Source organism: Aythya ferina (genome assembly GCF_964211825.1).
Source record: "Aythya ferina genome assembly, chromosome: Z".
In the NCBI taxonomy this organism is placed as follows: domain Eukaryota; kingdom Metazoa; phylum Chordata; class Aves; order Anseriformes; family Anatidae; genus Aythya; species Aythya ferina.
Genome location: NC_140299.1, coordinates 61,951,105 through 61,978,199, shown reverse-complemented (window position 1 = coordinate 61,978,199; position 27,095 = coordinate 61,951,105). Strand labels below are relative to the sequence as shown.

At 37.0% G+C, this 27,095-nt stretch overlaps 1 protein-coding gene across 3 annotated transcripts in view; it reads right to left on the bottom strand.

Moving 5' to 3' along the window:
- The window catches only part of YTHDC2 (YTH N6-methyladenosine RNA binding protein C2), a 32,772-nt gene extending 5,953 nt beyond the window's left edge, over positions 1 to 26,819 (bottom strand). Inside the window, exons 1-25 of one of the 3 annotated variants that reach the window (XR_014687261.1) lie at positions 26,557 to 26,819; positions 26,372 to 26,462; positions 23,484 to 23,680; positions 21,535 to 21,734; positions 20,787 to 20,953; positions 18,675 to 18,777; positions 17,361 to 17,517; positions 15,742 to 15,849; positions 14,555 to 14,703; positions 12,555 to 12,690; positions 12,071 to 12,197; positions 10,916 to 10,981; positions 9,826 to 10,004; positions 9,550 to 9,646; positions 9,376 to 9,463; positions 9,213 to 9,293; positions 8,291 to 8,373; positions 7,096 to 7,201; positions 6,859 to 6,978; positions 6,281 to 6,553; positions 5,668 to 5,794; positions 4,967 to 5,172; positions 4,231 to 4,426; positions 1,235 to 1,344; positions 392 to 684 (exon numbers count right to left, since the gene is read on the bottom strand). Coding sequence is in view for 2 of the 3 variants with exons in the window: in XM_084504454.1 (XP_084360580.1) it covers positions 392 to 684; positions 1,235 to 1,344; positions 4,231 to 4,426; positions 4,967 to 5,172; positions 5,668 to 5,794; positions 6,281 to 6,553; positions 6,859 to 6,978; positions 7,096 to 7,201; positions 8,291 to 8,373; positions 9,213 to 9,293; positions 9,376 to 9,463; positions 9,550 to 9,646; positions 9,826 to 10,004; positions 10,916 to 10,981; positions 12,071 to 12,197; positions 12,555 to 12,690; positions 14,555 to 14,703; positions 15,742 to 15,849; positions 17,361 to 17,517; positions 18,675 to 18,777; positions 20,787 to 20,953; positions 21,535 to 21,734; positions 23,484 to 23,680; positions 26,372 to 26,462; positions 26,557 to 26,752 (3,656 nt within the window). In the remaining variant the exon portion in view is untranslated. Of the gene's footprint in view, positions 1 to 391; positions 685 to 1,234; positions 1,345 to 4,230; positions 4,427 to 4,966; positions 5,173 to 5,667; positions 5,795 to 6,280; positions 6,554 to 6,858; positions 6,979 to 7,095; positions 7,202 to 8,290; positions 8,374 to 9,212; positions 9,294 to 9,375; positions 9,464 to 9,549; positions 9,647 to 9,825; positions 10,005 to 10,915; positions 10,982 to 12,070; positions 12,198 to 12,554; positions 12,691 to 14,554; positions 14,704 to 15,741; positions 15,850 to 17,360; positions 17,518 to 18,674; positions 18,778 to 20,786; positions 20,954 to 21,534; positions 21,735 to 23,483; positions 23,681 to 26,371; positions 26,463 to 26,556 lie in introns of those variants that run through there. The other 2 variants (XM_084504454.1, XM_084504455.1) reach the window with 2 other exon arrangements.
- Positions 26,820 to 27,095: the final 276 nt, after the last annotated feature.

Below are 27,095 nucleotides of genomic sequence, written 5' to 3'. Positions count from 1 at the left end.
AGTTTGATACAGGAAAATTTACATGTACATATCAGTGTTTTCCACGAATATGCAATTACTGTAATTCCAAACAATATCAAACACTTTAATAATAACTAATATATATATTTATGCATTTGTTTTGCATGCTAGGGTCAAACCTTCTCTTCTGATACTTCTTCCCAGAGAACACAGTTCATGAACGACATTCCTGAATGTCCTCTCAAACAGCATGCATACATACCAAATACTTACCAGTGAAATCAGCTACAGTATACTACAGGAAAGTGCCAGTTCTTCCATCTATACTGCCATTTTTTTCTTCCTTTATGTGACTAGCAGAAATTCAAGTGATGCTTTTACAGATAAAAAAAATATTGCTTATGTTCTCTAGAAGATCTCAATAGCTTACTTTTCAGCATTAGAGGAGTCATCAGGCAATTCAGTTTCTGCCGAGCTATTTCTACTGCTGGTTGACCTCCATGCAGATGCTAAAGGAAGTTCTTCAGAAGACATAGGCCTTGGCCTCTGACCAATTCCTGAAGGCTGCTGCAAACCTGCAGCCTGTTCTTCAGTACTTAAAACAGTTATGATTGCTTTTATTATTGTTTCATCAATTTGAGACCACGGTTTAGAAGGAGCTCGCATACGACGCAGAAATAAGCTATGCCACTTCTGTCTGAGTTGCAACAGCAAACAAGCAACCTGCAATGAATTTCAATTCTGTTAAAGACTAATGAAAGTTAAATCAGACAAGTACATTCAGACTTATTAGTCAGCATCTGGCATTCTAGAACAAGTAGAGTCCAAGCCAAAGGGCAAGACTAAACTGTAGGGGAAGCCGGAGAAAAACAAACATTTAAAGAAAGCTGCTAAGTGCTTTAAGGTCATTATTAGAACCTTTTATTTCAACTAGCTTTGCACCAAATTCAAGTTATTATACAGTAAACTTACAGGACTTATTTTTCACTTTAAGTCATGAAATGCTTTATGCCTTTTCTCTCCACCCAGTCTGAATGTATGCATGCTTCATATAAGAGGGAGAAGAGCTTAGTTCTATGGGACATCACTTTCTTATGCAAACTTTAGCTCAAAGGAGGTTAACTGAGCTTAGAAGACTCTAATCCAACTTCCATGTTATCAAAGTTTTGAACATCTCTACAAGAGACAGCATTATTGTTGGATCTGATTACTCAGTGTTTCATAAACAACTCTGCTTCCTAAAACAGCCAGAGCTTCTCTACTCACTACTTACCTCAGAGTCCAGTTTGAGATGAAGCCATTCATCTAGCTTCAGTAACGCTGAATTAGAATTTGCTTCATCCTCCAGCTCACTATCACTGTTCTCATTGGATACCCCATCCCCTGGATTAAATATATGTATATAGGAATGTTAATGTACCTTATATATTTTCTACTTACAAAAAATACTCACTATTGTATTACCTGAAATAAACCTACCTTCCTTCTAAGTTTTACTCCACTTGATACTATTTCACCTACTTTTCAAAGAAACATTTTAAGATCACTCATTTCATGCAAATACATCGCCGTAACAAGTCTGTTGGGCTACTTTTGTTTCAGTAGCAGAACTCCAGCATCCAGACCTGCTGAGGGTCCTGCTATATAAGCAGCTGTATTGACATAATTTGACTCAACCCACATAATGATTCGTTGATGTTGATAATGGTTACCACACAAACCTTTGCTTGAAGCTGTTTGCAAAACTGCACATCACTCTCTGCATTACTTTCTAGTGAAACAGCAGATTAAAGACCCAAATAAAAAAAATAGTTATATAGATATTACGAATTATTATTATTCCTTGGGGAAAAACATTGCAGTTCAATCAGGATAAATATCTTTTTTTAAATTAAAAAAAAAAAACAGGTAACAGTTAAAGAGCAAGACAAGAAAACTTCTAACAAACTCTTATTTTGATTCAAACTAGTATTTATAGAGAACAGACAGCAGGACAGATGATTTCTGCTTCTATCCCTACAATATTCCACTTAAATTAAAAAAAAAAAAGAAAAGAATGAAACTTCTTTGTATTCCCAATTACTTCTAGCTACTAGGATAGCCAATTGTTTTTAAAAGTTATCAGTAGAATAAAATTGATAATGTTTAAAATGCATGTTTCAGCTAGAAGCCATATATATTTTGCCATACCAATAGTTTCTAAATTGTTTGAGTTTGAATAATCTGGTTTACACTGTCAGAGAAAGTGATCTGTAGGAGAAAAAACGTATATACTATGCTTTTCAGTACTAATACTGCCATTACACATTTCATAATATTAGTTGCATTTTTTATTTCATTACTAACTATAATTTGTGATTCTTCAGAACTATGTGAGTATAATTTATGGATATGAACCATTAATATTCATATACATTAATTTAAGTGATGTAATATTGGTTGCATCTTCCTTGGGGAGAAAAAATAAAAGTTGCTACTGGTTGCTCTAGAAATATTACATAAAAAGTTCTAAGTTATTCTGAAAATTTGACACCTATCTTCAAACTAAGTACTAGCACATCAAAGCGCCCTCTGTGGAAATTACAGCCTTTCCCAACACCTCATACAATTTTGTTCCAGTCAAAAAATGCTTAACATCACCTTAAGGATAAGCCTCGTGTTGGTCCTGCCTTCAGAGTGACCAGACTTCTACGATTGGCCTTGCCACCTAGACTTTAAGTACTGTAGGGGGGGCTTGAGGAGCAAATAGCAAAGGAACTGCTAGCAACTCCTACAAATCTATGTTGAAGTACTACAGATGTAGTTCAGAGCAGCTTTCAATCACTTTTAAAGCTTGTTATACAACTTGATTTAGGGAAAAAGTAGGATATACTAAATGAGAATCTCTGTATGGCTGTGTCCATTATCCTAGTGTTTAGAGAGGTTAATTCCATACTATACCAGGTCTACAGTCACCCAGTTACTGTCGTAAAAACGCCTATCCTGATTAGGATAGTTCATGCCTCAAGGAGACAGTAGTCATTCTGACCTACCCTCAGTGTTTCTTCTAAATTTATTTCAGAGATTTTTTGGCAGATTCTCAAGTTATATTCTACAGAATCTACCCTTCTTTTTAATTTCAAGAACTGCAAAACTGAAAGTAGTTTAGAATTAATTATAAATCCTGCTACTACAAATTAGTTAAAACAGAATTATAATCTTATTCATCAAGTTGTAAGTCAGAAGGGATTTCCTCAACTTTAAAATAAGGTCATTTCAGTCCAGACAACATTCAGTGGTATAGCCTTTTCTCCCTCATTTAAGTTCTCTAATATTTGAAGGCTTGTGACAATCTTCTATAAATCTAGTTCTCTACTTCTCCTAACACAATAAGATGCTGAAGTGCTCTTAGATTAGTATAAAATACAAGTACTTATTCAAATACTTTCTGGGACTTCAACAATTCCTTTGCTCACAACCCCTTTTTCTGGTTAACACCTTTTTCTGGTTCTGTCCTGTAAGGACACAGGTATTTTGTATGGTATGTTTTCACAAACAGATAAAACAGTAAGAGGAGAAGGGAACCTCTGTTATTCTTCAATTGCCTTATGCCAGGGAAGCCTGAAACTTCTGCCTTAATGCACAGACAGTATCCAAATCACCCAGCTATGGCTCACATTATAAACATGGGGAAAAAGAAAACAATACTTGATAAAGTAATTTTTCAGGAATGATGGCTGTTGATGGAACGTAGGTATAACATGGAACTGGAGTTTTCCTAGCATGATCAATTAACAGCTGCTAAAAAAAACAACTCTTTACAGAGAATAGCTCTTACTGTAGATTAAGAATGTAGATCACAATCTCTGCAACAAATTTCATAATCCTTACGTATAGCAGAATATTAGAATACAAGGTAGGGATGGTGATCATTTCTGACAGTACAATGAAGAATGAAGTTCCTTATCTTCTATTTTTTCATTACTTATTATACCAACAGTAAAAAGTTGCATTTAATGAAATCAAAATGTAGCACTTCATAAATGTTTGTTTTGTTTTTGTTTTTTTTTAGAAGAAGAAGAAGAACATTAAGCTAGAACATTTCTTGTGCATAACTAAGCCATTATTTACAGAGCCAGTAAGCTATTCTGGAACAGCTATAGGAACCACAGCTCTGTAGCTTAAAGAATTAGCCAATACATGTACTAAATACCCTTGTGAAATGAGCCTTCCATATCACATTCTAATATGTATTAAATTGAAACATTACAAATCTGAAATCCGATATACCTCGAAGAGATGAAGGCTCCTGCAAAGCGTTACGTGGTAACCTAGCTGGTCCACAGAAGAGTGCCACAGTGACAGACGTTACAACTGAACAACATCTGATATTTGCTATCCTGTGAGCTCTTGTCATTTCATCATATATAAGCCAGTCTGTGGGGAGTGCCTGAACAGCTGCAGCTTGCCCATTCGCTGGTGGAATCTGCACAGAAGCAATCAAGACTAGGCTGTTTTACCCTCTGTTTGTAATTGAAATAAGTTTTAACATTTCTCATTTGATAGATATATATATATGTAAAAATACAAACAGATATACACACACACGAAATTCAATTTTACTTAGAAAGAACATCCACCTTTAAAGCCAAATATTTTGCTTCAAGCATCTAAAAACTCAAGTTTCAGAGCAGAACTGCTTACTACTATGAGCAGAGATCACTGTCTTTTACACGAGTTCATAACTAGGGCTTTAGTCTTTTTTTTTTCATATTGTCTTGTTCCACCTAGAAGGATTATTCCTTCTGAATTAATTTTGGATGAAATATTGTAAAACTGAACCAACTCTAATTCTTTGTTTCATCAACAAGCAGGAAAAATATTTCCTAAAATTCTAGTGTCTACTAACTGGCACACGCATGCTACTTTTAAAAGTACAGCTATGAAAGGACATTTCTAAAACTTTCATAAATTTGATAGAATATCTTTGAATCTGTACTTGACAAAAGAGTATAAGGGATTTTACCTTTTTATACTGAGTCTGGTTAAGAACAGAGGTAGGATGAAAACGCACTTTCTTCTCTTTTGGTCCTGTCAAAACCAGGTTTCCCCTGTCCACATGTACTAGATTGGGATACATCCCAGCCACCAATGCAGCTTTAACTACAGCCCAGTTTTCAGAGTTAGTGTTAACATCTCTGATATCAGCTCCTCCTCGGGCTCTGACAAAACCTGAACAAGGAAGAAGACAGATGTAATACACACATTCATAGTTTTGTTTCTCACTGCATTTTTCTTGCTGCATTTTTCACACTGCCAAACTTAACAGCACCAAGCAGAAACGATTCGACCAAAATCCTTCTTGATAAGGTGCTTTGTACTAACTCAAAAAGCAATTAGTTCTTAAAGCACAGAGACATCTAATACAGAAATAAATTAACATAACATACAAATTCAAGAAAACATCTCTCATATGAAAGTCATATTTCATGTGAAAGCCAGCATAATGCAGAACTACAAGAGTACTTTCAGTAAGATTAGCATCTGCTTCTGTTTTTCAGCAACACCTCCTCTCTCTGGTATCTCCACCATGACCAGAATGGATGTATACTGGTCTGTTTCAAATTAGCAAAGGACACCTGTGAATGTTATTCTTGTTATAATCCATATGCATTTACTCTATTTTGGAGTCAGAGGCTGCATTAAAAAAAATTCTGAGCTACTCACCTGAAGCTCTAAGCTGACCAAGCAATTGTGTTCTCATTCCTATGATGATTTCCATGGTGGCCTGAGAAAGAAAGTTCTTTTCACAGAAGGTTCTCTCCCAGCCATCACTTCGTGCCTTCTGCCATGCCTGTAAAGAGTATTTTTACATTTGCCTTTAGATTTGGTTAGCTAAAAACAACAAAAAAAATTACTTTTCAAGCACATTTACATAGAAAAACAAAGACAAAACAATTCTCAAACTGAAATGCATCAAATCAGATTTTTTTTTCTAGTTAATGTAAAGAGAATTTAGTAGGTAAGTTAATTTAGATAATTGGGTATCTCCAAGTTATTTTATATCCTGTTACAATAACAGGAAGTCTCATTTTGTTAGAACCATTAGAATTTAGACAGATTAAAAATATAAATTAAAAAGCTGAAAATGTTTCCTCACGAAGTTATTAGTGAGTTTAACAATCAGGACAGCCACTAGGCAAAAAAAAAAAAATTAAGAAGTTTATTATCTAACTACTTACTCACAATCTATCACTCTACATTCAACTTTATAGGCACATTATTTACTTCAGTACATGATCTATGGTGATTAGTGTTCTTTCTGAAGAAGAAATAATACCTGGAAAGCCCTGAGAAGTGCCATATGGTCACTAAACGTTCCTGCAGTTAAACGTTTTCTGCACAGCAAGGCTGCACGCTTCTGAGAGGCCAGTGTAGGTAGGACAAAAGGGTCTCGATATGCAAGAGTACAAGCAATAGTAAGAATGGGATCCAGGCACTTCAAAACAACAGCACACAGCACCATTTTACCAAGGTGTGGCTCTACTGGTAATTCAGCAAGATGATAACCAAGTTCAGTGAGGTCTTCCCAAGGATCCATAGCATCTATTGTCTGTTTGAAGAGAAAAAAACAGAGGGTGAAAGGGGAAGCAGACAAAATTAATTTCCAATAAAAGCAGAAAGAAGGTGCATACAGGACATTAACTAGACTTGTTACAAATACTAAGAATACAAGTCAAACTCCGTGTGAAGTTTGAGATGAATTTAAGCATTCTTTTCCTTCAATATTAAAACATCCATCCACACATACAAAAACAGAAACAAAACCACAGTAAACATGAAACTCAGTAAGATATACTGCTACACCACAAACATAGAAACAAACACAATTCCATCTAAATCTATACTTCTGCTGACCTTAAGCATTTGCACAGCATTTCTCACAATTAAAGCCGGTGGAGGATCAGGAGCTTTCATAAGGAAGTCAACAATTGGACAATTAATTGGAGCCAGCAGTTTTGTGTGTAAACAAAGCTCCTACAAGTTAGAAACATAAAAAAAGAAAATTTAGATTGTATGAAACCAACTCTTGTAATAGGTAGTATAGTTTGATAATACGTGTTTTAAAGTTATAAATTAAAACTGAACAAGCACCTGAAGTGGCATTCGTAGAAGTTCTGGAGTCTGAAATTCCAACATATTCTGAAATCTGAGCCTGCTGAAGAGACGGAAGCAGACTCCAGGCCGACAGCGCCCAGCCCTTGAAAATAAAATATGGGAAGTTGTTAATAATTACATCTTTAAAAAAAAAAATAAATCACAAAAATCACACACATCCATAAACAACACAAACTTAGAACAGGAATTGTCTGTAGAAGCAGTTCTAATAAAAAGATAATTCTGTTAATCCTAATTCTCACATATAAAGTGAGAGTCTTTCAGAAAGTAGACTGTTTTTGAGTATGGAAATTTGTTAATATAATTTTATGCCAACATTGAAAGACTTGGGGAGACAAAAACAAGGCCTAAACAAAGTGATGAGTGTTGGTTTTTGTTGTTGTTTGTGGTTTTGTTGTTGTTGTGGTTTTGTTTTGTTTTTATACTAATCTAAGATCAATCCAAATATTACTGTTTTAGCTATAAAGAATATAAGTGGCAAACTTCATTTCTTCTTCTCTTAAACCTCCTTACAACCCCCAAGAGCTGGAAGTTTTTCCAGGAGTAAAAGGTAGAACCAAGACCAAACTACTTAAAAATGAGGGGACAAAGAAAGCAAATTCTTACATGCACACTAAGATTCCTGAAAGCTAATGCCAATATTATAGCAGCAAACACTGGTATTTGTTGCTACACTTAGCCGTCACCCAGTGTCGACAAGAATGACAGTCCTGTAAAGTCAGAAATAGTTTGGAAAAAGTAAGTAAGAAATCACTGTTCAATGTCTCTTCTAACATAGGGATGAAGGGGCATCAAGCAAAAACTGGTAGGCAGCCCTTTGCCCAGAGATAATATAGGTAAGTTGTGAAATACCTAACAGGATACAGTGGGTGCTGGTAGTGAACAGTTTCATGGGGGAAAAAAAAAAAAAAAAAAAAATCAAAAAACAAGCCTATTGTAAGTTCTGGGAAATTCCTAAGTCACATTTTTCTAGGACTTGGGGAAGTTACTCCAAGGAACTACATGCTGACCGTTACTTTTCTTCAGAGACTTACTGGCCATAGTCAAACTTTATACTGGACTAACCTAGTAATGTTACCCAGTGTGGCTCCCCTTCAATTGTGTACTTTATCCTTACCATACAGGATGGTGGATGTTTGCACAGTAAAAACCAGCATGAAACATTTATTACCTGCCTTTTCTCTGGATGGCACTAGCTTTTGAAATCCACACAGTTTTTAGCATTGTAACACAACTCAGTGCATCAAAAGATTTCTACAAAAGAAAATGAAAATAAAATAGAGATTTAACAGAGTACATAAAATAAAAATTATTAATGATTTCAATCATCAATAGAAGATCTGTAAAAAATAATATTAAGTACCAACATTTTTGGCACAAAGTCATGTTCTAAAGGACTTACTCAGAAGTGAGGTTATGCTACCTTGTTTGCAGTATCTTTGCACTACACAGTTTTCTAAATCAGAAGTTTTCTACTCAATGGTGTTAATCAATAAGTGCTATGAGTTGTGTTTTGCAGTATCACAAAGCAAAAATATGTTATTATACGCAATAAAGTTTTACTCTTGGAAATGATGTCCCACTTTCCCTGCATTTGGTGCAAAAATACAAAACAACTGTAGTACCATCAGAACTTGATAAATTTGGTGTGTATATCTCCCATGAAATTACTCTAAGTTCTCATGTTTCTCACAGAAGTAATTAGTATAGGGGGCATTCAACATATCAAAAAACTGTCTGAAAACTTTGCACTAGATTAGAACTGGCCTAGACAGAATAACATGACAGAGGGAACTCCCAGTGTTGTTTAACTCTCAGGAAGGTGGGGTTCTAAGCTGATAGACTTTGAAAATCAAACAGAAGCGCGAAGTTTTTTTCACATACAGTAGCCTGCAGTAACTTTTCCAGCGTTTTTAATCATTTGTTTACAGTACTTGTCATAAAGAAAAAGGATGCCAGAACTTCACAATGAGTTTTGTTACTTGACATATGCTAGCTCTCAAAAATTAATTTCTCCAAAATTTATGGTATATTAGTATTTTTAAATAATCTTAAAAATTTTACTTCCCAAAGAAAGTTTAAGTCAATCATACCTCTTTCATCTTGCCCGAGTCAATAACAAATACAACATCATTAACTGTGATGCTGGTTTCTGCAATATTAGTAGAAAGAATCTGCAAGTAAGAAAAAGACTATAGTAACTGTAAAAGACTACGTAGATCAATATAATATGTGAAGAAGTCATCTGATACTTGCTATTTTGCGAATACCAGAAGGTGGACTTCTAAGCACTTTCTTCTGATCCAAAGTCTGCATATTTGAATGAAGCATGAAAACTTGATATCTAATAAATGACAAGGAGTACTTTTTAAGGATCTTTAAAAGAAACAATAAAAATCTCAATAGAACCATTGAAATAAAACATTTTACCTGTGAGCATTGTCAGCAAATCTCTTGTCATCAAAAAGAATACGGTCCCTCAAGCTAACTATCTCATCATAGCCAGGAAGAAATATTAGAATTGCTCCTACAAAAAGAGTTGATTTATAGAGTTAAAGAACAAATTCACTTCAAATATATGAAAATACACTTCAGTAACATACATACAACTACCCAGGAGGTTTTTGGTATTACTGAAAAAAAAGAGCACAAATAATCAGAAGCTGAATCCACAGCAGTTATATAGGACTGTGTATATATACTTACCACTATCTGAAGTGTGACAGATGTTATAAAGTATGTGCATGATCAGGTCCAGATCCACCTTTTCATCATCAAAACTGTGATGATAAGCTTTCAACAATTCTCTGTCCTCTGCTCCAAGGTCATTACCACTTGACTGAACAAGGGAACTTTCATCCAGATTTCCAAATTCTACTGATGCACTAAAACATACAAGTATAGGCCAGGGTCAAGGTTGTTTACTTCAAGTTTGCATTCAGCCATCAATTCAAATTTAGATCCAGACTAAGATGACTACCTGTGTCCAATGTTTAAAGTGCAGAAGAACAGCATGTCCACAATACTATCACTGTTGACTGACTTACGTGCTAACCCTGCAGAGCATGCAATTCTCATTTTTAGCATTAGAGTTACTGTACTTCGTTGAAACATGACCCAAAACAACTGGAGGTTACATAGTTTGTTTTATGTGCTAAAGGGAAAACATTTAGAAGAACATGTCTTCCAAAAACTTCCCTACCATGAAATTTAAGTAGTAAGGACACTAAGAAACTACACAGACAAATTATAACAACACAGGTCTACAGAACTGTAACTATTTCCTGTGAGTTAAACATCAAACAGTTTTCAATGTACTGCCCTACATGTTACCTGCATACAATGTTTCTTTAAACATGGGTATATCATGTATCAACAATGCACAGAAAAAGAAAGGATGCCGTTTGCACCATTTTCATTTAAGATGCTTATTTTGAAAGCATAGTATAGCATCAATACCTCCTCCATATTTATGTAACTTACTATAATCACATCAAGCCTAGATACTGACATTCCTGTTGTGTTACAACATGACAGTAAAGGCTAATGATATAAGAAAGTTCCTATACCACTAGAACTATATTTATCCCAGGAGTTGTGCAAACATAATCACTAAAAAAAGTTTCTGTTCAGCATCATAAGCAACATATTTTCAGAATGCTTCTACTCTCAAACAAATCCCTCTAGGCCAAATTCTAGAGTACCCGAAACTGTTCTGATTAAAATGTGGCAAAACATAAACAAACATCCATATACCAAGTTAAACAACTGTTTTTGCAAAGTAGTTATAGCTTACCTGTAGGATTCCAACAGGTCAACAACCTCCGTCTGCCCAAAGTGCTTAGCCCAGTCCAGAGCCATCCTTAAAGAGTTGCATAATGGTCTTTATTATTTTCTCTTCACAAGATACATATGAGTAGCACCTTAAGTGAGAAGACAACTGACATGCTGCACTGCACTGTTCTATCATTTCTGCATTACCACTTAAGCAGTGTCATTACTGCTGGATTAGCAACTTGTAAAAACATGTATAATAAATAGTTTCACAATTTTTATATAGCTGCAATTCTTTACCAAGTAAAAATGGTATCTCTACACAGAAGTACCTGCAAAGGGAAAGGAGTGGGAAGAATGGTTTGTGTTTTTTAAAGGAGTGTCACAATGTGCACAGCTAAACTAAGCCTTTTTATAGCAACCTTTTACCTGATCCTTTAAATAATCCTGAGAAGTCACACCCCAAGTGTTTTTCTCCATAATGCGTAAAACTACTGGGTTCTGATCCCTTGTGGAAGTCATCCTCCTCACAATGCAGTTCATTCTGTTTTCCTTTTAAACTGCATTCCTTCCCAAGTTCTTCAAAGATCAGCCATCTGGAATCCCTATTCTTATCCTTCTACACTACAGTGATTCATAGTAGTTCCCAGCTACTCAAAGATAGATTTATAGCCACCAAAATCTAATTTTTTATTTATTTATTTTAAGAGATTAACAGGGATTTTCCTACCCAACAGAACATACTTGCAGCTGTAACACTGCAAAGACCTTTGCACCTGCAGGAGAATTTTTTTTTTTTAATCCAGTATAGTTAACTCTCTTATAATTTGAACCACCAAACATTTGGGGTCTAATTCAATCAACCAAGTGAGGAAATATTCCTAACTTTTCCTAGCAGTAGGTCAAATCAGGTTCATTGAAATCAGGAGTATAGTACATCCTGTATTCAAGGCCATTTGATTGACAATTTAATTTAGAATTTACAGAAAAAAATGTAATAGAACAGAAATTAGAAATTGTTTAGACTGTCAAAACTCATTACCACTTATGTTATTATACCACAATATTCTGATAAATTAGTAAATTAAGAGTTCTGTTATGTTTTCTAAGTTTTACCATTTTTATATTGAGATACAAGTTGATGGTTTTTTTTTTCAGTTTATCTGTTTGTTTTTACCAGCCATTGGATGATTTGCAGTGGATACTTGCTCCCATGCTGATCAGTTGTTCTACTTGACTCAGGAAGCCTCTCCCTGCTGCAATCATTAGTGCAGTTGCACTGGTTTCACTGTGCCTATAATCAACTGAGAAGTAAAAAATTAGCAAAAAATTACACATTTTTTCTTCTAAGCAAAATATGAATATGACTTTCAAAACCCAGCCCAACAAGAGTTTATTTATTCACTTCATCCTATCAGTCAATTCATGTAAATTTAGAATGTTTCTAAAACAATAATAACATATATATCAATACTTCAAAATGAGCATGATAACAAATAAGTGCACAACTGATTAACTCTGCTAGACACATTCATTTTTTTTTGGATAAGCATCAGTATTCAAAAATAACATTTGAGAATTGAGATAACAAAATCACAGAAAATCAAGTCATTTCATGGTTGTTTTTTTCTTGTGAAACAAAATAATCAGAAGCAACTTACCACTAACGTTTTCAGTTAAAATGAAATGGAACACCTGAGCAAAGGAATCAATATCCTTATGCAACCAGATGTCAGAAAGACAAGAATCCATTTCCTTTATTAGCCATGGTTCAAGACAATTTGCATCTTTTTCAGTCTGAAAAAAAGAAAAAAAAAAAAACAGAATTAAAATGATGAATCCCTTTAAAAGTTCTTTTGTCTTTATACTCACATATGAATTACTAAGTATTCTGTCATTATTTTTTTTGAGAATCAACAAGAAATATAGTATTCAGTGATCAGTAGAAGTATTTGAAGTATCATATGCAAGTACTGAAAACACTATCACTCTATTTACTCTATCTAAAAAAATATATAAAATCATCATAATGGAAAAGCATACTTTGGCTATCTTCTAGAATAGCTCATCCTAATAAAAAGAAAAAACAAGTAACAATGTCCTTCTAGAATCTCTTCACGAATAATATCACAGAATGGTTTGGGTTGGAAGGGACCTTAAAGACCATCCAGTTCCAGTCCCTCTAACTCTCAGTAGACAAGGCTCCCCAAAGCCCCACCATCCAGCCTGGCCTTAAATACCTCCAGGGATGGGGCAGCCACAGCTTGTCTGGGCAACCTGTGCCAGGGCCTCACCACCCTCAGACTGAGGCATTTCCTTCCTGCTAACATCCAATCTATGTCTACTCTCTTTTAGTTTAAAGCTGTGACCACTTGTCCCGCCACTACACTTCCTGACAGAGAGCCCCTTCCCAGCTTTCCTGTAGGCCCCCTTTAGGTACTGGAAGGCCACTAGAAGGAACCCCTTGAGCCTTCACTAAGATAAAGAACCCCAACTACACCACCCTGTTTTCATGAGAGGTGCTCTAGTCCTTGGATCATCCTCATGGCCCTGTCTGGACCTCTCTAATACATCCATTTCCCTCTGGGTGCCCCAGAGCTGAGCACAGTGCTCCAGGTGGGGTTTCACAAGAGCAGAGCAGAGAGGCAGAATCACCTCCCTTGCCCTGCTGGCCATGCTGCTTTTGATGCACCCCAGGGGTATGGTGGCTTCTTGGGCTGCAAGTGCACATTGCCAGCTCACGTTGAGCTTCTCATCCACCAGCACCCCCAGGTTCTTCTCCTCAGGGCTGTTCTCAACCCATTCTCTGCCCAGCCTTGGGAATTGCCCCAACTCAGATGCAGGACCTTGCACTTGGTCTTGTTGAACTTCGTGAGGTTCACACAGGCCCTCGCAAGCCTGTCCAGATCCCACTGAACAGCATCCCTTCCCTCCAATGTTAACTGCACCACACAACATAGTGTCATCAGCAAACTTGCATTCAATCCCACTGTCCATGTCACCAACAAAGATATTAAATAATACTTGTTCTTAATTCACTGACAGGTCCATACATCAGATCCATGTCTCTCCATTTCAGAGACAAGGATGTCATGTGGGACAGTCTCCAATGCTTTGCACAAACCCAGGCAGATGACATCACATACTCCTCCCCTTATTCACTAAATGTTTCAACCTCATTGAAGGACACCAGATTTACCAGGCAACGTCTGCCCTTAGGGAAGCCATTCTGGCTGTAACCAATCGCATCTGTTTTCCATGTCCCATAACATAGTTTCCAGTAGGATCTGCTCCATGATCTTGCCAGGTACAGCAGTGAGACTGACAGGCCTGCAGATTCCCAGGCCTTCCTTCTTTCCCTTTTAAAAAGTGAGAGTTATGTTTCCCCTTTTCAAGTTACCGGGAACTCTACCAGATTGCCATGACTTTTCAAAGAGTAATGTCTTAGCGATTTCATCTCCCAGTTTCCTCATGACCCTTGTATGCCACATATCAGATCCCATGGACTTGAGCACACTCAGGTTCCTTAGGTGGTTTCAGACACAATCTTCTCCTACAATGAATGGTACTTGATTCTCCCACTACCTTTATAAACCAGTTTTTAAATGGATAACTATACTACAAATTTAAAACATCTCTTCCAGCAAATGGAAAAACTTACCAGTTGATTAAATACTGTGTCACCCCCATCATCCATCAGATTATACTCTTCAGATAGATTTGGAACAGATCTTTGTCTCTGAGATTCTGGCTTGCTACTATCTTCTTGAGCAGAATACCACTCAGTAAGAGTGCTTTGCTGTTTTACTTCTAGAAGGTATAAGATATTTCCAAAAGAGGTTTTACAATCATTTTAATCATCCATGGGTTTTGGTTATAAAATATAGTTACATCAAGTCATAAAGTTTTACCTACTGCATTCTCTTTTATTCAGTCGAGAATGCTGGTACCAGTTCAATATAAGTTCTGTGATTAAGGGCACCCAAAGTGTACTATTTTAAATGTCTGCTCTAAGAATAAGGTAAAAAAAAAAAATCATTTGGGTGTTACGGGTAAGCCATCAGTATTCCAACTCAACTGCATTCAACAGAGTTTCAACAGAGTTCTCTATCTACACAATTACGTCCAATTTTTCTTCAGAACAGAAAAAATAGAGAAAAGTGAAATATCTCCTACATGTAACAACTACTTTTTGCATGCAAAAAGAAAAAATAGTAAAGGATACTCTTCTAAGTGAACTTTGCTATCCATTGGGATTAAAGCTGAGCAACACAAAGTTCAGATTGTTTGTTGCAGATTCATTTTTTGTTTTGTTTTTTTCTAGACACTGGAATCATTACTTTAAGTTGTTAGGAAAACTTTTCTCAAAAAATATATCTACTTAATATAATTGTCTTAAAATTCGTTAAGTTCAAGTAAGATAATGTCTCTGGGTTAATATTTATTAAGTATACCCATGCATAAAGAAAGCAGTGAAAATATGAACCATTTCTCTGGAAGATATAATGGCAGTCATTAAAAAGTGCAGGACTTTTTAAATTTGTACCCCAAAAAATCAACATACTGTCTTTTGCTTCTGTATTCAACATGCAATTCTGTATCATAACATTTAGGAAAAATAAAACATCTAAAAACTGAAAGCCAGAAGTATACAACTATTGAAAGGAAGTTAGAGGGTTTTTTTAATCAGTAACAAACATTAGGAGGTTAAAGATAGCAACTGTTATCTAATCCTGCCTTACTTAACATCCCAGCTTTGGAACTTTAACACATCAGATCATCCTATTTAATAGTTGAAACACTCAATTAGCCTCATTGCCCACTCTCACAATTAAGATGTATACCAACCTCGCTGTTTCTCCTTTTTGTACTTTGACATCTCTTTGTTTGTATATCCAGTGCTTCGTAAAATGTCCTCTAAAAACATCTCTTTAACTTCAAAAGGCCTTCCTTGTACTGAAAATACAGATAATTCATAAAGTATTAAGTACTTTCTAGTTTCATCGACAATCTTAATCAAACAAGTGTTTTTGTAAACATTAAAAGTCAATTAAAAATTATAAGGTCCTGGTTTAAGGAATTATTACTTTTCTTGACAAATTCTGTAAGACTACCTTCACCAAGAGTTTGCTTTCTTAAGATTACTGAGCCACAAAACAAGATTTAAAATGGGAATGTCAGCTGGGTACATTGTTTTTCATTAACCTCTTTGATGCTATCAAAGCATTGAGATATATGCATTTGACAGCATATTCATTGCAATTTTATCAAATCGAGAAAAAGAAAATAACCTTTTTCCATCTAGTGTTGAAGAATTCACTGTGTAAGACTGCCACCTGAATTACAGACATAGCAGTAATGTAACTTTAGCGCAAGATCCCACAAGAAGATTGTCATTTTGTATTGAAATTTTTTTTCCCCCCAAGAAATGTGAGATGTACTTCTTCCCTCAATTTCTTTAATCACTTCAGCCTTTTTTTTTGCTGAGTAAGTTGTAACAAGTGAGATATTCCAAACGGTCTTCATCTCCTAATAATCTACCCTGATTTCTTTTTCAATATCACTATGTTCTAGACCGTTCTAACAGACATGAAAGGATACTTTTTCAAAGGAAAAAATTCTCTAGATTTTAATTTCTGGTCCCTTAGCAGACATCTGCCATAGTCAAGTTTCAGTTACCCAAAACTTCTCTCTTCTTCAGAAAGAACCAGCTTGAACGTATCTTTAAAAGCTGTCAGGGAGAAGGCTTCTAACACTGATCACAAACTGTGTGGCTGTGGGTTCCTGTTGTATGCAAAGTGCTGGTAGCCGTGGTCAGGGTTTTATAGTCTACATCACTGAAGGAGGATCAAATCTTTTTTTTTTTTTTTTTTTTTTTTTTAAGACCTTAACAGGTACATTATCTAAACAACTGCCTTCTTCTTTTAAATTCTCAAAAATGCAAAAAGCTAAGAATCTTAAATTGTGATTAGCCTGTGTAGACTAGTAGTATGTAGTCAAAGTATAACCACTGAGGTAAACGAAAGAGAGGTATCTGTTTTCTGCATAAATATATTGATATAAATTAACAGGATGCTGCAAGAAGAGTAAACTGGAAAACCACACAACATAATTGAGGTTTCTTCCGAAAAACATTTTGATGATAGTGAAATCACGTTTAATTTCTAGATTCCTGCCTCCAGGAAGTTGCACCCTGGAAGTCAGTACATTAAGAACTTCTCCTTTGCTTCAACTGAACATTACAACAGGGCACTCCTGCACTTACCATACCTCCTGTGATAAAATACTTCATTCTGAAATGGCTGCAAAAAGTTTTTAAAAATGGCAAAACAAAATAAAAGGACAAACATTATTCTAACTTTCACTCAGTGTTCATGTTCCCTTGCTCAGAATGCTCTGCTATGGTTTATTAAGAACTATAAATTCTAGGCAGGTATACTCAAGTTTCAGTTTACAAAAATACTTACTGTGTATTACGGGGCAACTTCCAAAATACCTAATAAAGAGATTCGCATCTAGAGCAGCACTAGAAATGATTAGTTTTAAATTACTCTGTTTCTGCAATACATCTCTCAGTTTTATTAACAAGAAGTCACTGAATCTATCCCTCTCATGTACTTCATCCTAAAACAAAAGAAAAAGAAACCAACAGATAAACACCACAGATCTAAGATTATAACCTTTCACAAATATGAACTTCTTGAATGAAAATATATAATTCATTTATACATTAATGATACATTAAAATGTAGTATTCTAAATAGTTTATCTAAGGATTTTTTTTTACAAAGTATCCAGAAGTCGAAAACTTTTCCAAAGTTTCACAACAGTATCAGAACAGATTGTGCTGTATAATGTATAAGCCACAGACAGCTTGACTTCAGAAGCTGAAGTGAACTTCTGAAACTCTTATATTTTAATGAATCTCATCTCCAAGATCCTGACAAGAACCACTGTTCCTACGTCTTATTTTAATACACTCTCACTTCAGAATTTATGAGCATTTGAAGAAATATATACCACACAACCAGAAAAATTGATTAAGTCATGTAGAAAACTTAACACGAATTAAGGTATACAGCTGACTAATCTAATAATTGTCAGTTTTTCTTCCTATTTTCTTCCACATTATTAATTTATCTTCCACATTATTAATTTATCAAGCAGGAACCCAAACACAACATTTTGAAGCTGAAGTCAAAATTATATAAAACATTCTCATACTTCCATTAAACAGGCAAGTACATAGAATTATTTTTATTTTTTCCTGTTTTCAGAAATAGGGAAAAATCTTGCAAGATGATTCACTTGCTGGTTCACTGAGTTCTAAATCTCCATAATGGAAAAAATCATAATCGAAAAAACACTTTGGTAATTTGCTGAAAGTTATACTACTCCTTATTTTGAAAACATTTGTACTAACAAACAGACTACAGAAATAACTACTGCAAAAAGTAGTATATAATACAAGAAATTCTAACAGTATCATATTGAATCATATCCACATAAGCCTAAAGCTTTTATGCTTTCTGACAGAGGAAGTTAGGAAAAAAATATAGCTCTGTATGCCACAACTGCTTCATCATACCTTAATTAATCATTGGCATGAACTTACAATAAAATACTTTTACAAAAGAAAAAAAATATACATAACACACACACACGTTAAAATAGGCTCAGTAAACTAGAAAAAAAGTCATGTTAGAATTAAGAAAACTAGGATCTCGTCTTCTATTATCAATACGCATTGTTTCATCTCACATGAAAAACGGGACTCTTACCACAATAACATGTGTCACTGTTGATAGAGCACTGTCTCCTGTCATTAGTGTGCGAAGTAGTATGCCATTAGTGCAAAATGTTAACAGTGTCTTTGGAGAAACCCTATTGAACAGTTCATAAAGATACTTCAGTCTTTTACACCATTTAAATGCATGCTATCTTTTCATTACTGAAAATTAAAGTATTGAACAGCTACTCACCAAAAGTACAGTCTTCTCACAAAAAATTCATAGTTTAAAACTATGCCTATTCCCAGAGAACGCCTACAGAATGTTGGTGTTTATATTCCAAAACTTCAGACAGTGGATTCATTAGCAAAGTGAGGATCACATTTAAATAAATATATGAACAAATGAAAAAACCTTTAGAATCTCTGTTGTCTAGTTAGTAGACAATTGTAGTCTAGCAGAAAATTGTGTGGATTGCTTTACAAAAACAAGTTCCAATTTTTCAACATGCTTGTACTGAACTATTTGCATTTGACTATACTTGACTGAATCAGGTGAAATCCTTTCAAATGAATCATTTTTTCTCTTAAAGAGTTTCAAGATCTGGAAAAGCTACTATTCTAGTACCTATGACAGAGTTAGTTTTGCAAGTAAGACAGCAGTTGCCACTGCTTTCTCCAGTACTGCCAGCTTAAGTTCTAAAAAAGTCCTTGCTATCATACCCTAGAGTTCTTTTTTCGACAGCATATAAACTCACTACTTATCATATACTTTCTAAGTTTCATCCTGCTTTTCAAAAATCCTCCTACATCATACTAAGTTCAAGGATTCAATATTCCAAAATGTATTCCTCTCCAGCAGCCTTTTCTAGAAATCATCATTGCTATCTAACAGTAAAACGAAAACAATAAAACACATGTGTTACCATAAACAGCCCCCTTTTTTTTTTTTTTACCCAACGTTGGAAATAATGCCTTCTCTCTCTTTTGTCCTTTCTTTTGAGAATCCTATTTATTCTTTTTAAGGAACTGCTTCCAACTGCTCTTTAGATCCAACTTTGTTCTTCTTACTCAACCATTGTAGTATTTCCATACAATAATTATTAACTTTCTTCCCTCAGAGGGTGGTGAGGCACTGGCACAGGCTGCCCAGAGAAGCTGTGGATGCCCCATTCCTGGAGGTGTTCAAGACGAGGTTAGATGAGGCCCTGAGCAACCTGATCTAGTAGGTAGCGTGCCTGCCAGCCTGTGGCAGAGAGGTTGGAACTAGGTGATCTTTCAAGTCCCTTCCAACCCAAGCCATTCTATGATTCTGTGACCTCATTTGCAATTCATCTTTTCTAGATCTTTATCTCTCTTAATAAGCTTTTAAGCTTTTGTACACATACTCAAATTCTTCTTTAACTTGGCTCTGTTGTTCAACTGTACTTATTTTTATTAGCTATCTTCATTTCTATGAACAACATAGCCAGTCATACCCTTTGCCATCTTCTCATTCATTTCCCAACTACGAGAATCTCATCCATCTACACAAGTTGGGGAGTCTAGACATCCTGCACAACCTCCAGAATTTCATCCATTCCTGGTCTGCTTTGGGAAAATATTTCTCACACAACCTAGAAATCTCTACTCCTGTATCACTTAACACCTTAAAAAAGAAGAGTTGAAACATTAAATTTATTCCAGACTAGACTGGTAAATAATGATCAGCTTCATCATTAATATTTTGTTATTTTATTTTCCTTTTTAAATCCCCTATAAACTGTCACTATAAAGCCCTCCTTAAAGCACACTGGCCCTCCTACCTACCATTAAAGCTTGCAGAACTTTTGGACCTACACGCATTACAAGACAAAATGTGGGGAGTAAAAAGTAGAGGAAAATGTAGACTTGCTCTGAAAATAATAGAAGTTTCCTTCTCCCCCCAGAAATGACGTGAATGCACCTGCAAAACATGTGAGAAAATCTACTACATGTAACTACAGACTACAGGAGGAAAACTGTCTTCTGTAAATACTCCACTGCCTGGAATTGCACATCCTACCTACATTTTATACACTTGGCTGTTTACTAGGTTTTATCCCCAATATACTATAGTTTCAATGTACACGAGATTCAAGATACCATCACAAGATCAATTGCCTCAAAGAAATACTGTTAGTACCTGCTTTCTAATCGGATCTGATAACCAACTGTCTGGCCAATCTTTTCTCTTCTTTCTGCCGCCACTCGTTCAGCCACAGCAATAGCTGCCAAACGTCTTGGCTGAGTGCAAAATATACGACAGGGAATTCCATTTTTGTAACAGTCATCAAGAAGGAACTGAGGAATCTATAAGAAGTGTTTTCAAGTTACTTGTTAGTTTGATGAAGTTACAGGGTGTTTTTAACCACACTGAACGAACTTAACCACATCTCAGTACTAGCGGCGTTGCAAGAGCATTCACAACAGAATTACTACTTGAAATGTACTTGGAACATCAGGAAGACAGGAAAAAATTATTAGCTTAGAAATGTAATCTGCTTCACAAAAAAAAAAAAAGCTGAACCTATAAAAATACCTGTAAACGACTTTTCTTTTCATCATAACAATATTCTACTCTTGATACTAAAACCAGAACTAGCTGTAGAAGAAAAAGAACTAAACAAAATAATAACATAAATAATTGGTAAGAATGGAGCAATTTTAATGAAAACTAGTAACTATCAGAAAATTACGTAGACCAATTTACACTTTTAATAAGTACCTGCGGAATTAGTATTTCAAAAGCACAAAAGTGAATTTAGACAAAGACTTTACTATATAGGAAAATAAAAGCCTGAGAAGTCAAAGAAACCCTTACTACTTACATGTTACAAAAATTGTGTTAGTTTTGTAAAAACAGTTTTTTTAAGAGAAATAAATATACATACTTGAGTAGTTTTTCCTGATCCAGTCTCTCCCACAATTAGAACAACTTTATTTTCCTTGATTATTTTGACAATTTCCTCCTGTTTTTCAAAAACTGGTAGTGACTGCCTGAAATAATCAAACTCCGATTCCCCTCTTTTCACAGGAACCTGAGGGATACCACTGTTCAGCCGTCCACTTGCCTTGTTGATTTCTCTGTTTTCTGTGGAGAGAATTTAACAGTTTAGGTATGTATGCGAAGAAACAGATACCAAAGAAGGTCATTAAGATATTGTTCATTTTTGTACGATGGTGAAGCATTCCTGACCTGGTATGCATCCCTACAGATAAAGCAATGCACCCATCATGTATTTATAAGAAATGTTTATAGTTCCATATTCTGTTATGGTGCTTGAAATAAATATCGTTTAAAGGAGTTACTAATTCCACAAATGTTTTAAACAAAAGCAGACTTTTCCAGTACTTTACTCAAAGTCAAAAAATGTCATGAAAAAACAAAAAGAAATAGAAACTAAACTTGAGAAAAACAGCCTGGTGTTTTTTTCATGTTTACGCATTCACACCTCCACAGTTTGCCTAGAAATATTCACTGCATAGTTAAATAAAGAGAAATAAGTTATTCCAAACTGAAAAATATTACTTCATAGAATTGGCCTGGGTTGAAAAGGACCTTAAAGATCATCTAGCTTCAACCCTTCTGCTCTGGGCAGACTTGCCAACCACTACAGCAGCCTGCCCAGAGCCACATCCAGCCTGGCCTTGAAAAATTACTTCTGAGAAGTAACTCGGCAGTGATTCATATCCACTCTTTCATTCTGCCTGTTCTTCTATTACTTCCTATCAGTAAATTCTGTATAACTTTATGTTCTAGTCTGCAAGATTGATCTTAAGTAACAGAAGTCAACTACACTGTATCTAGAACCCTAAACCCAAATATGACATTACCATGGATTAGAAAGAAATGCGTAAGTATTCAAAGAAACTGCATACATTCAGAAGTAATTACTTCAAATTCAGCATTGTAAATGCTGTTCTAAAATCCCCTTTTTTTTTCCTAGAAGAATAAAAAGCCTTCTGTAAATCCAATGGCATGTACTAAAGATGTTTAACAGATTACAAGAAGCATCGTCCTACCAAGAGAGACATAGGCTAACAGATTACAGTCAAAAACTGTAGAACTAAAACATCATTTAAAGAAAACTAGAAAAGAAACCACTTGGAGCATGAACCATCATAAATCTGAAATACCCAATGAAATAGGCTGTTTTCCTATTCTACCCATATTGGTAGAAGTGCAGCACACCTTTGCACATCTTTGAGCACAGAAATATAATGAAACTCTTGCATACAACTGTTAAAGCAATAACCTTATTCAAAGGATTGTTTTTAAAAATAATAATAATAATAAAACATATCAGAAGCATGCCTTCCAGCGGACTCTTTGATGTTCTGGGAATGAAAAAGTCTGGACATTAAGCTCTTTGGAAACAAGTTTACAGCTAGAAGACGAGACAAAATTAAACTTGTGTTATCAAGAACATGAATACCTACAAGAAGAACAACCTCACTTTCTCACAGGCTATTCTTATGCAGTGGACTTGGTAGCATTTCTCTCTTCAGTTCAACTTCACAGAACTTGTAAGAATTTGTTTTGAAGTAGCTAAAAGATTCAAAATTAATTCTGCACAAGGGAAACATCAGAATGTGCGTGGCACGATTGCCTAAGTAATACTTCATGAAACCAGCCTGAAGCCACGCTGTATTAAGAACTGAAGATCGAGTCAATTAATAGCTTTATCTAGGGTGAGGTCTCTCCATTGGAATGCAAGAGGAGACTGAAATCAGTGTGGTTTTATGTGGCTGGGTTGTGTTGTGGTGTCGTGTTCGTGTGGTATTTTTCTCCCCTAAGCCATACTGATGCACAAGTCCACATCAGATACACTGTACTTACCAGCTTCCACAGCAAATGCATTTCCTCGCTCAGTCTTTGGCAGAAGTTCTGTTCGTTCTTTGCTTGTGACAGGAAATCTCTGAATCAACCTCTGAATGGCATGTTTTGTCGTTGGAACCAAACAACAAGTCATTACTGCATGAATTACTTCTGATCCATCTTTCTTCCTTACAGTCAGGTATCGATTTGATCCTTTTCTGGGAGAGGAAAAAATATACGAATAAGTAACTTATCTACCTCTATGCAATGATATTTCACTGTAATTCTTCCAAGACTGCTGTCAGATTAGTTTCGAATAAAAGGTTATAACTAGAAATTTCCTTTGCCAAGTAACACATAATCAAAGTGAGAGAAGCATCCTCAGTATCCAACACCAAAGCCTCCCACTGTTACCTTAAGGTAATAATGCAGAGACATTGCAGGCTTTGCATGCCTATGCCCAACACACCACAATTAGGTCTCCATAATGTAATGCTGGTCTGCTACATTTTTTATTTATTTATTTTTTTAAAGTTGATCGTTACATTTGCTTCCCAAAAGATAGTGAATTCCGCCAATCACCGTATCAATCAATACTGAGAGGTATTACACAAAAATCATTTCTAGATAGGAAAGAGATTTAGAAGTTAAAAATTAACAAATAGAAGTAACAGAAAAGCAAGAAGAAAAACAGCAGCTGGGAGAGTGGGGTGAGACAATGTGAGAGAAACAGCCCTGCAGCCCCCAGGTGAGTGGAGCAGGAGGGCAGGAGGTGCTGCAGGCAGGCAGCAGCAGTTCCCCTGCGGGCTGTGCAGGGAGAGGCCCCTGGTGGAGCAGGCTGTCCCCCTGCAGCCCATGGGTCCCACATGCAGCAGATCTCCACGCTGCAGCCCCCCCATGGGTGGAGGAGCCCCCAGTGGAGCAGGTGGATGTGGCCTGGAGGAGGCTGCGGCCCATGGAGAGCCCCTGCAGGAGCAGGTTTCCAGCAAGAACTGCAGCACGTGATGCACCCATGCTGGAAAAGTCTGTTCCTAAAGGACTGCACCCTCTGGTATGAAAAAACTGCAGCCCTTCTCATGGCCTGTGTTGTAGCAGCTCATCAAGTATTTGTACAGCATGGGAGGGACCCCACACTGGGAAAGAAAAGCGTCAGGAAGAAGGAGCAGCAGAGATGAAGAATCATGGACTGACCACAGCCCCCACTCCTCATCCTCCTGCACTCAGAGAGAGGAGGCAGAAGAAGGCACATGGCAGGGAAAGGATTTTTAGTTTTAGTTCTCACTGCCTTACTCTGTTATTAATTGACAATAAAATCATCTTCCCCAAGTTGAGTTGATTTTACCTGTGACAATAATCAGTGAGTGATCTCCCTGTCCCTATCTCAACCCACAGATTTTTTCATTGTATTTTCTCCCCCTCCTGATGAGGTGGGAAAGTGAGAGACAGGTGAAGTGGGAACCTGGCTGCTATCTACGGTCAACCCACCACAACCGTCCACAGGAAAACGTAGTTGCTATGAAGAGTTTATAATTCAGTTTCTTTAAGTATTCAACATGTGCTTCCTTAATGTAAAGAAAAAAAAAAAAGGACGCACAGCATTGACCTGTGGTTCCCAAGAAACAGTTTTCCTTATTTATGCACTCATTGCCACAGGCACAGTAATGAATATTAATATTAAAATTATACTCTATTTAGAAATACAGTGATGGAAGTTGATAACAATCAAGTTGTTAAAGACAGGTAACTAAAAATTATTGCAAGTGTCATTATGGAGCTAATCTGGGGACACCAAGTCTAAGAATACTTGAATTTATTTTAAAAGGAGATTTATGTTTCCATAATGTGCAATGTATTTTCATAGTCAAAAAAAAAAAAAAAAAAGGTTTAGCCTTTCGAAGAGAATACTCTTTTTTTTTTTTCTTTCCCCATCTGATTAAATTTCAACTATTTTCCAAGTTTCAAGTCACCCTGAACGCTCCAAAAAACACTGCAAACAGTATACCATACTTGGGAGTCACTCAGGAACACTTAGGTAGCTCTATGAGGAATCAGTGGGGATTCAAGCAGGGTTTACTGTTTGGAATAGGTACAGTATAACTCCAGTGTCTTCCTGCTGACTGTTTCGGCACTTGTGCTAAAGCTTTCTAACACTTCACATTCCCAAAATATGATGCAAAGATACACAAGTTCAACCCAATTTATTGGCCCAGGTATCTGCAGCAAAAATCAGCTGTGCTACCCCAAGACCAGAACCAGTGTAGAGCAGCGTAACTTCACCTGAAAAGCATTCAAGCAATTCAATAAACTCTCCTGAAATCAAGCTACTCACTCATAACAAGTTGACCTGAACAGCACCCACTGAAATAAGGCAGGTAAGCACAGTTCAGAGAATTAGCAGGTTACACTCCTTTAGCAAGGATCACAAAGTACCACCAGAAATGAGTAACAGCAAATACTGCTGCAGTTTTACAACACTCTACACACACACACCCACACACAGGTTACATGCGGGATCCTAAATTTCTGGGTTTGTCCTTCAACTTTCCCTTTTCTCGTTGTTTTTTTCACTTTAGCTCGCCCAGGAATCAGGTTCTCAGTTTTTATGCGAGCTTATCAGGTCAATAAACACGGATTCCTTCTTTGAAATATCAGAGAAGGGGGGGGGGGGCGGGGAATTGTGAATACCCATGTATGAATCCTGTTCTCTTGCACTTCTTAGAAGCGCTCTTCTGGCATTTTACCTGTAGCTATCAGATTGTGTGCAAACCTCTCGGGCAGACAGCAGGGCAGGGAACTCTTTCCAAGGCCTGGAGCACTCGCTGCAGCAGTTAATTAATGGACAAGCCACCGAGCGTGCCAGGGGTTTTGTGCACCCGGCCGCTCGTCCCCGCACCCCGCGGGCTGCTTACCCTCTGCTCTTCGATACCAGCCCGAGCGACTGGCACAGCCGGTGCACGAAGGCCCGCTCGGTGTTCGTCAAGGAAGAAGGGAACTCCATCTCTAAGACAAAAAAAATAAAAATAAACAAGAAGAAGGAGCGAGGCGGCGTTGCTCCGGCCGTGCCCAGCCCCCCCCCCCGTCCCTCTCCGCGCACCTTTCTCGTCCCCGTATCGGAACCGCTCCAGGGCCGCGCTGACGGCGATCTCCACCTCCTCGTCCACGCGGATATCCTTCAGCGCCCGGCCGCGCCCGCGGCCCGACGAGGAGCCCCCCTGCGGGCCGCCGGGCTGCCGGGGGAAGCCGCCTCCACCGGCACCGGCACCGGCACCGGCAGCGCAGGGCCGGGCCATGGCTGCGAGCACCGCGGGGAGCCCGGGGGAGCCCTGCGGGGCCGGCACCGGCACCGGGCACGGAGCGGGCGGGGGCAGCGTCGTGACGGCAGCGCGCGGGGAGGGGCGGCCGCCGGCTCCTCCCGCCGAGGGGCGGCCGTTGGCGGCCGTTAACGGCCGTTAACGGCAGGGGGGAGGGCCTGCCAACGTGCGCTGGCAGGGGATACGCGGCTTATCCCGTAACTCCATCTAACTTACTCCACAGGTACCGGCAGCACGCTGTTGGTGCTGCTGGTGAGTATTTAGTTAGTAGAAGCACAAATAATCATTATAAATATAAAACTGTATTGTAAAATGAAGAAAA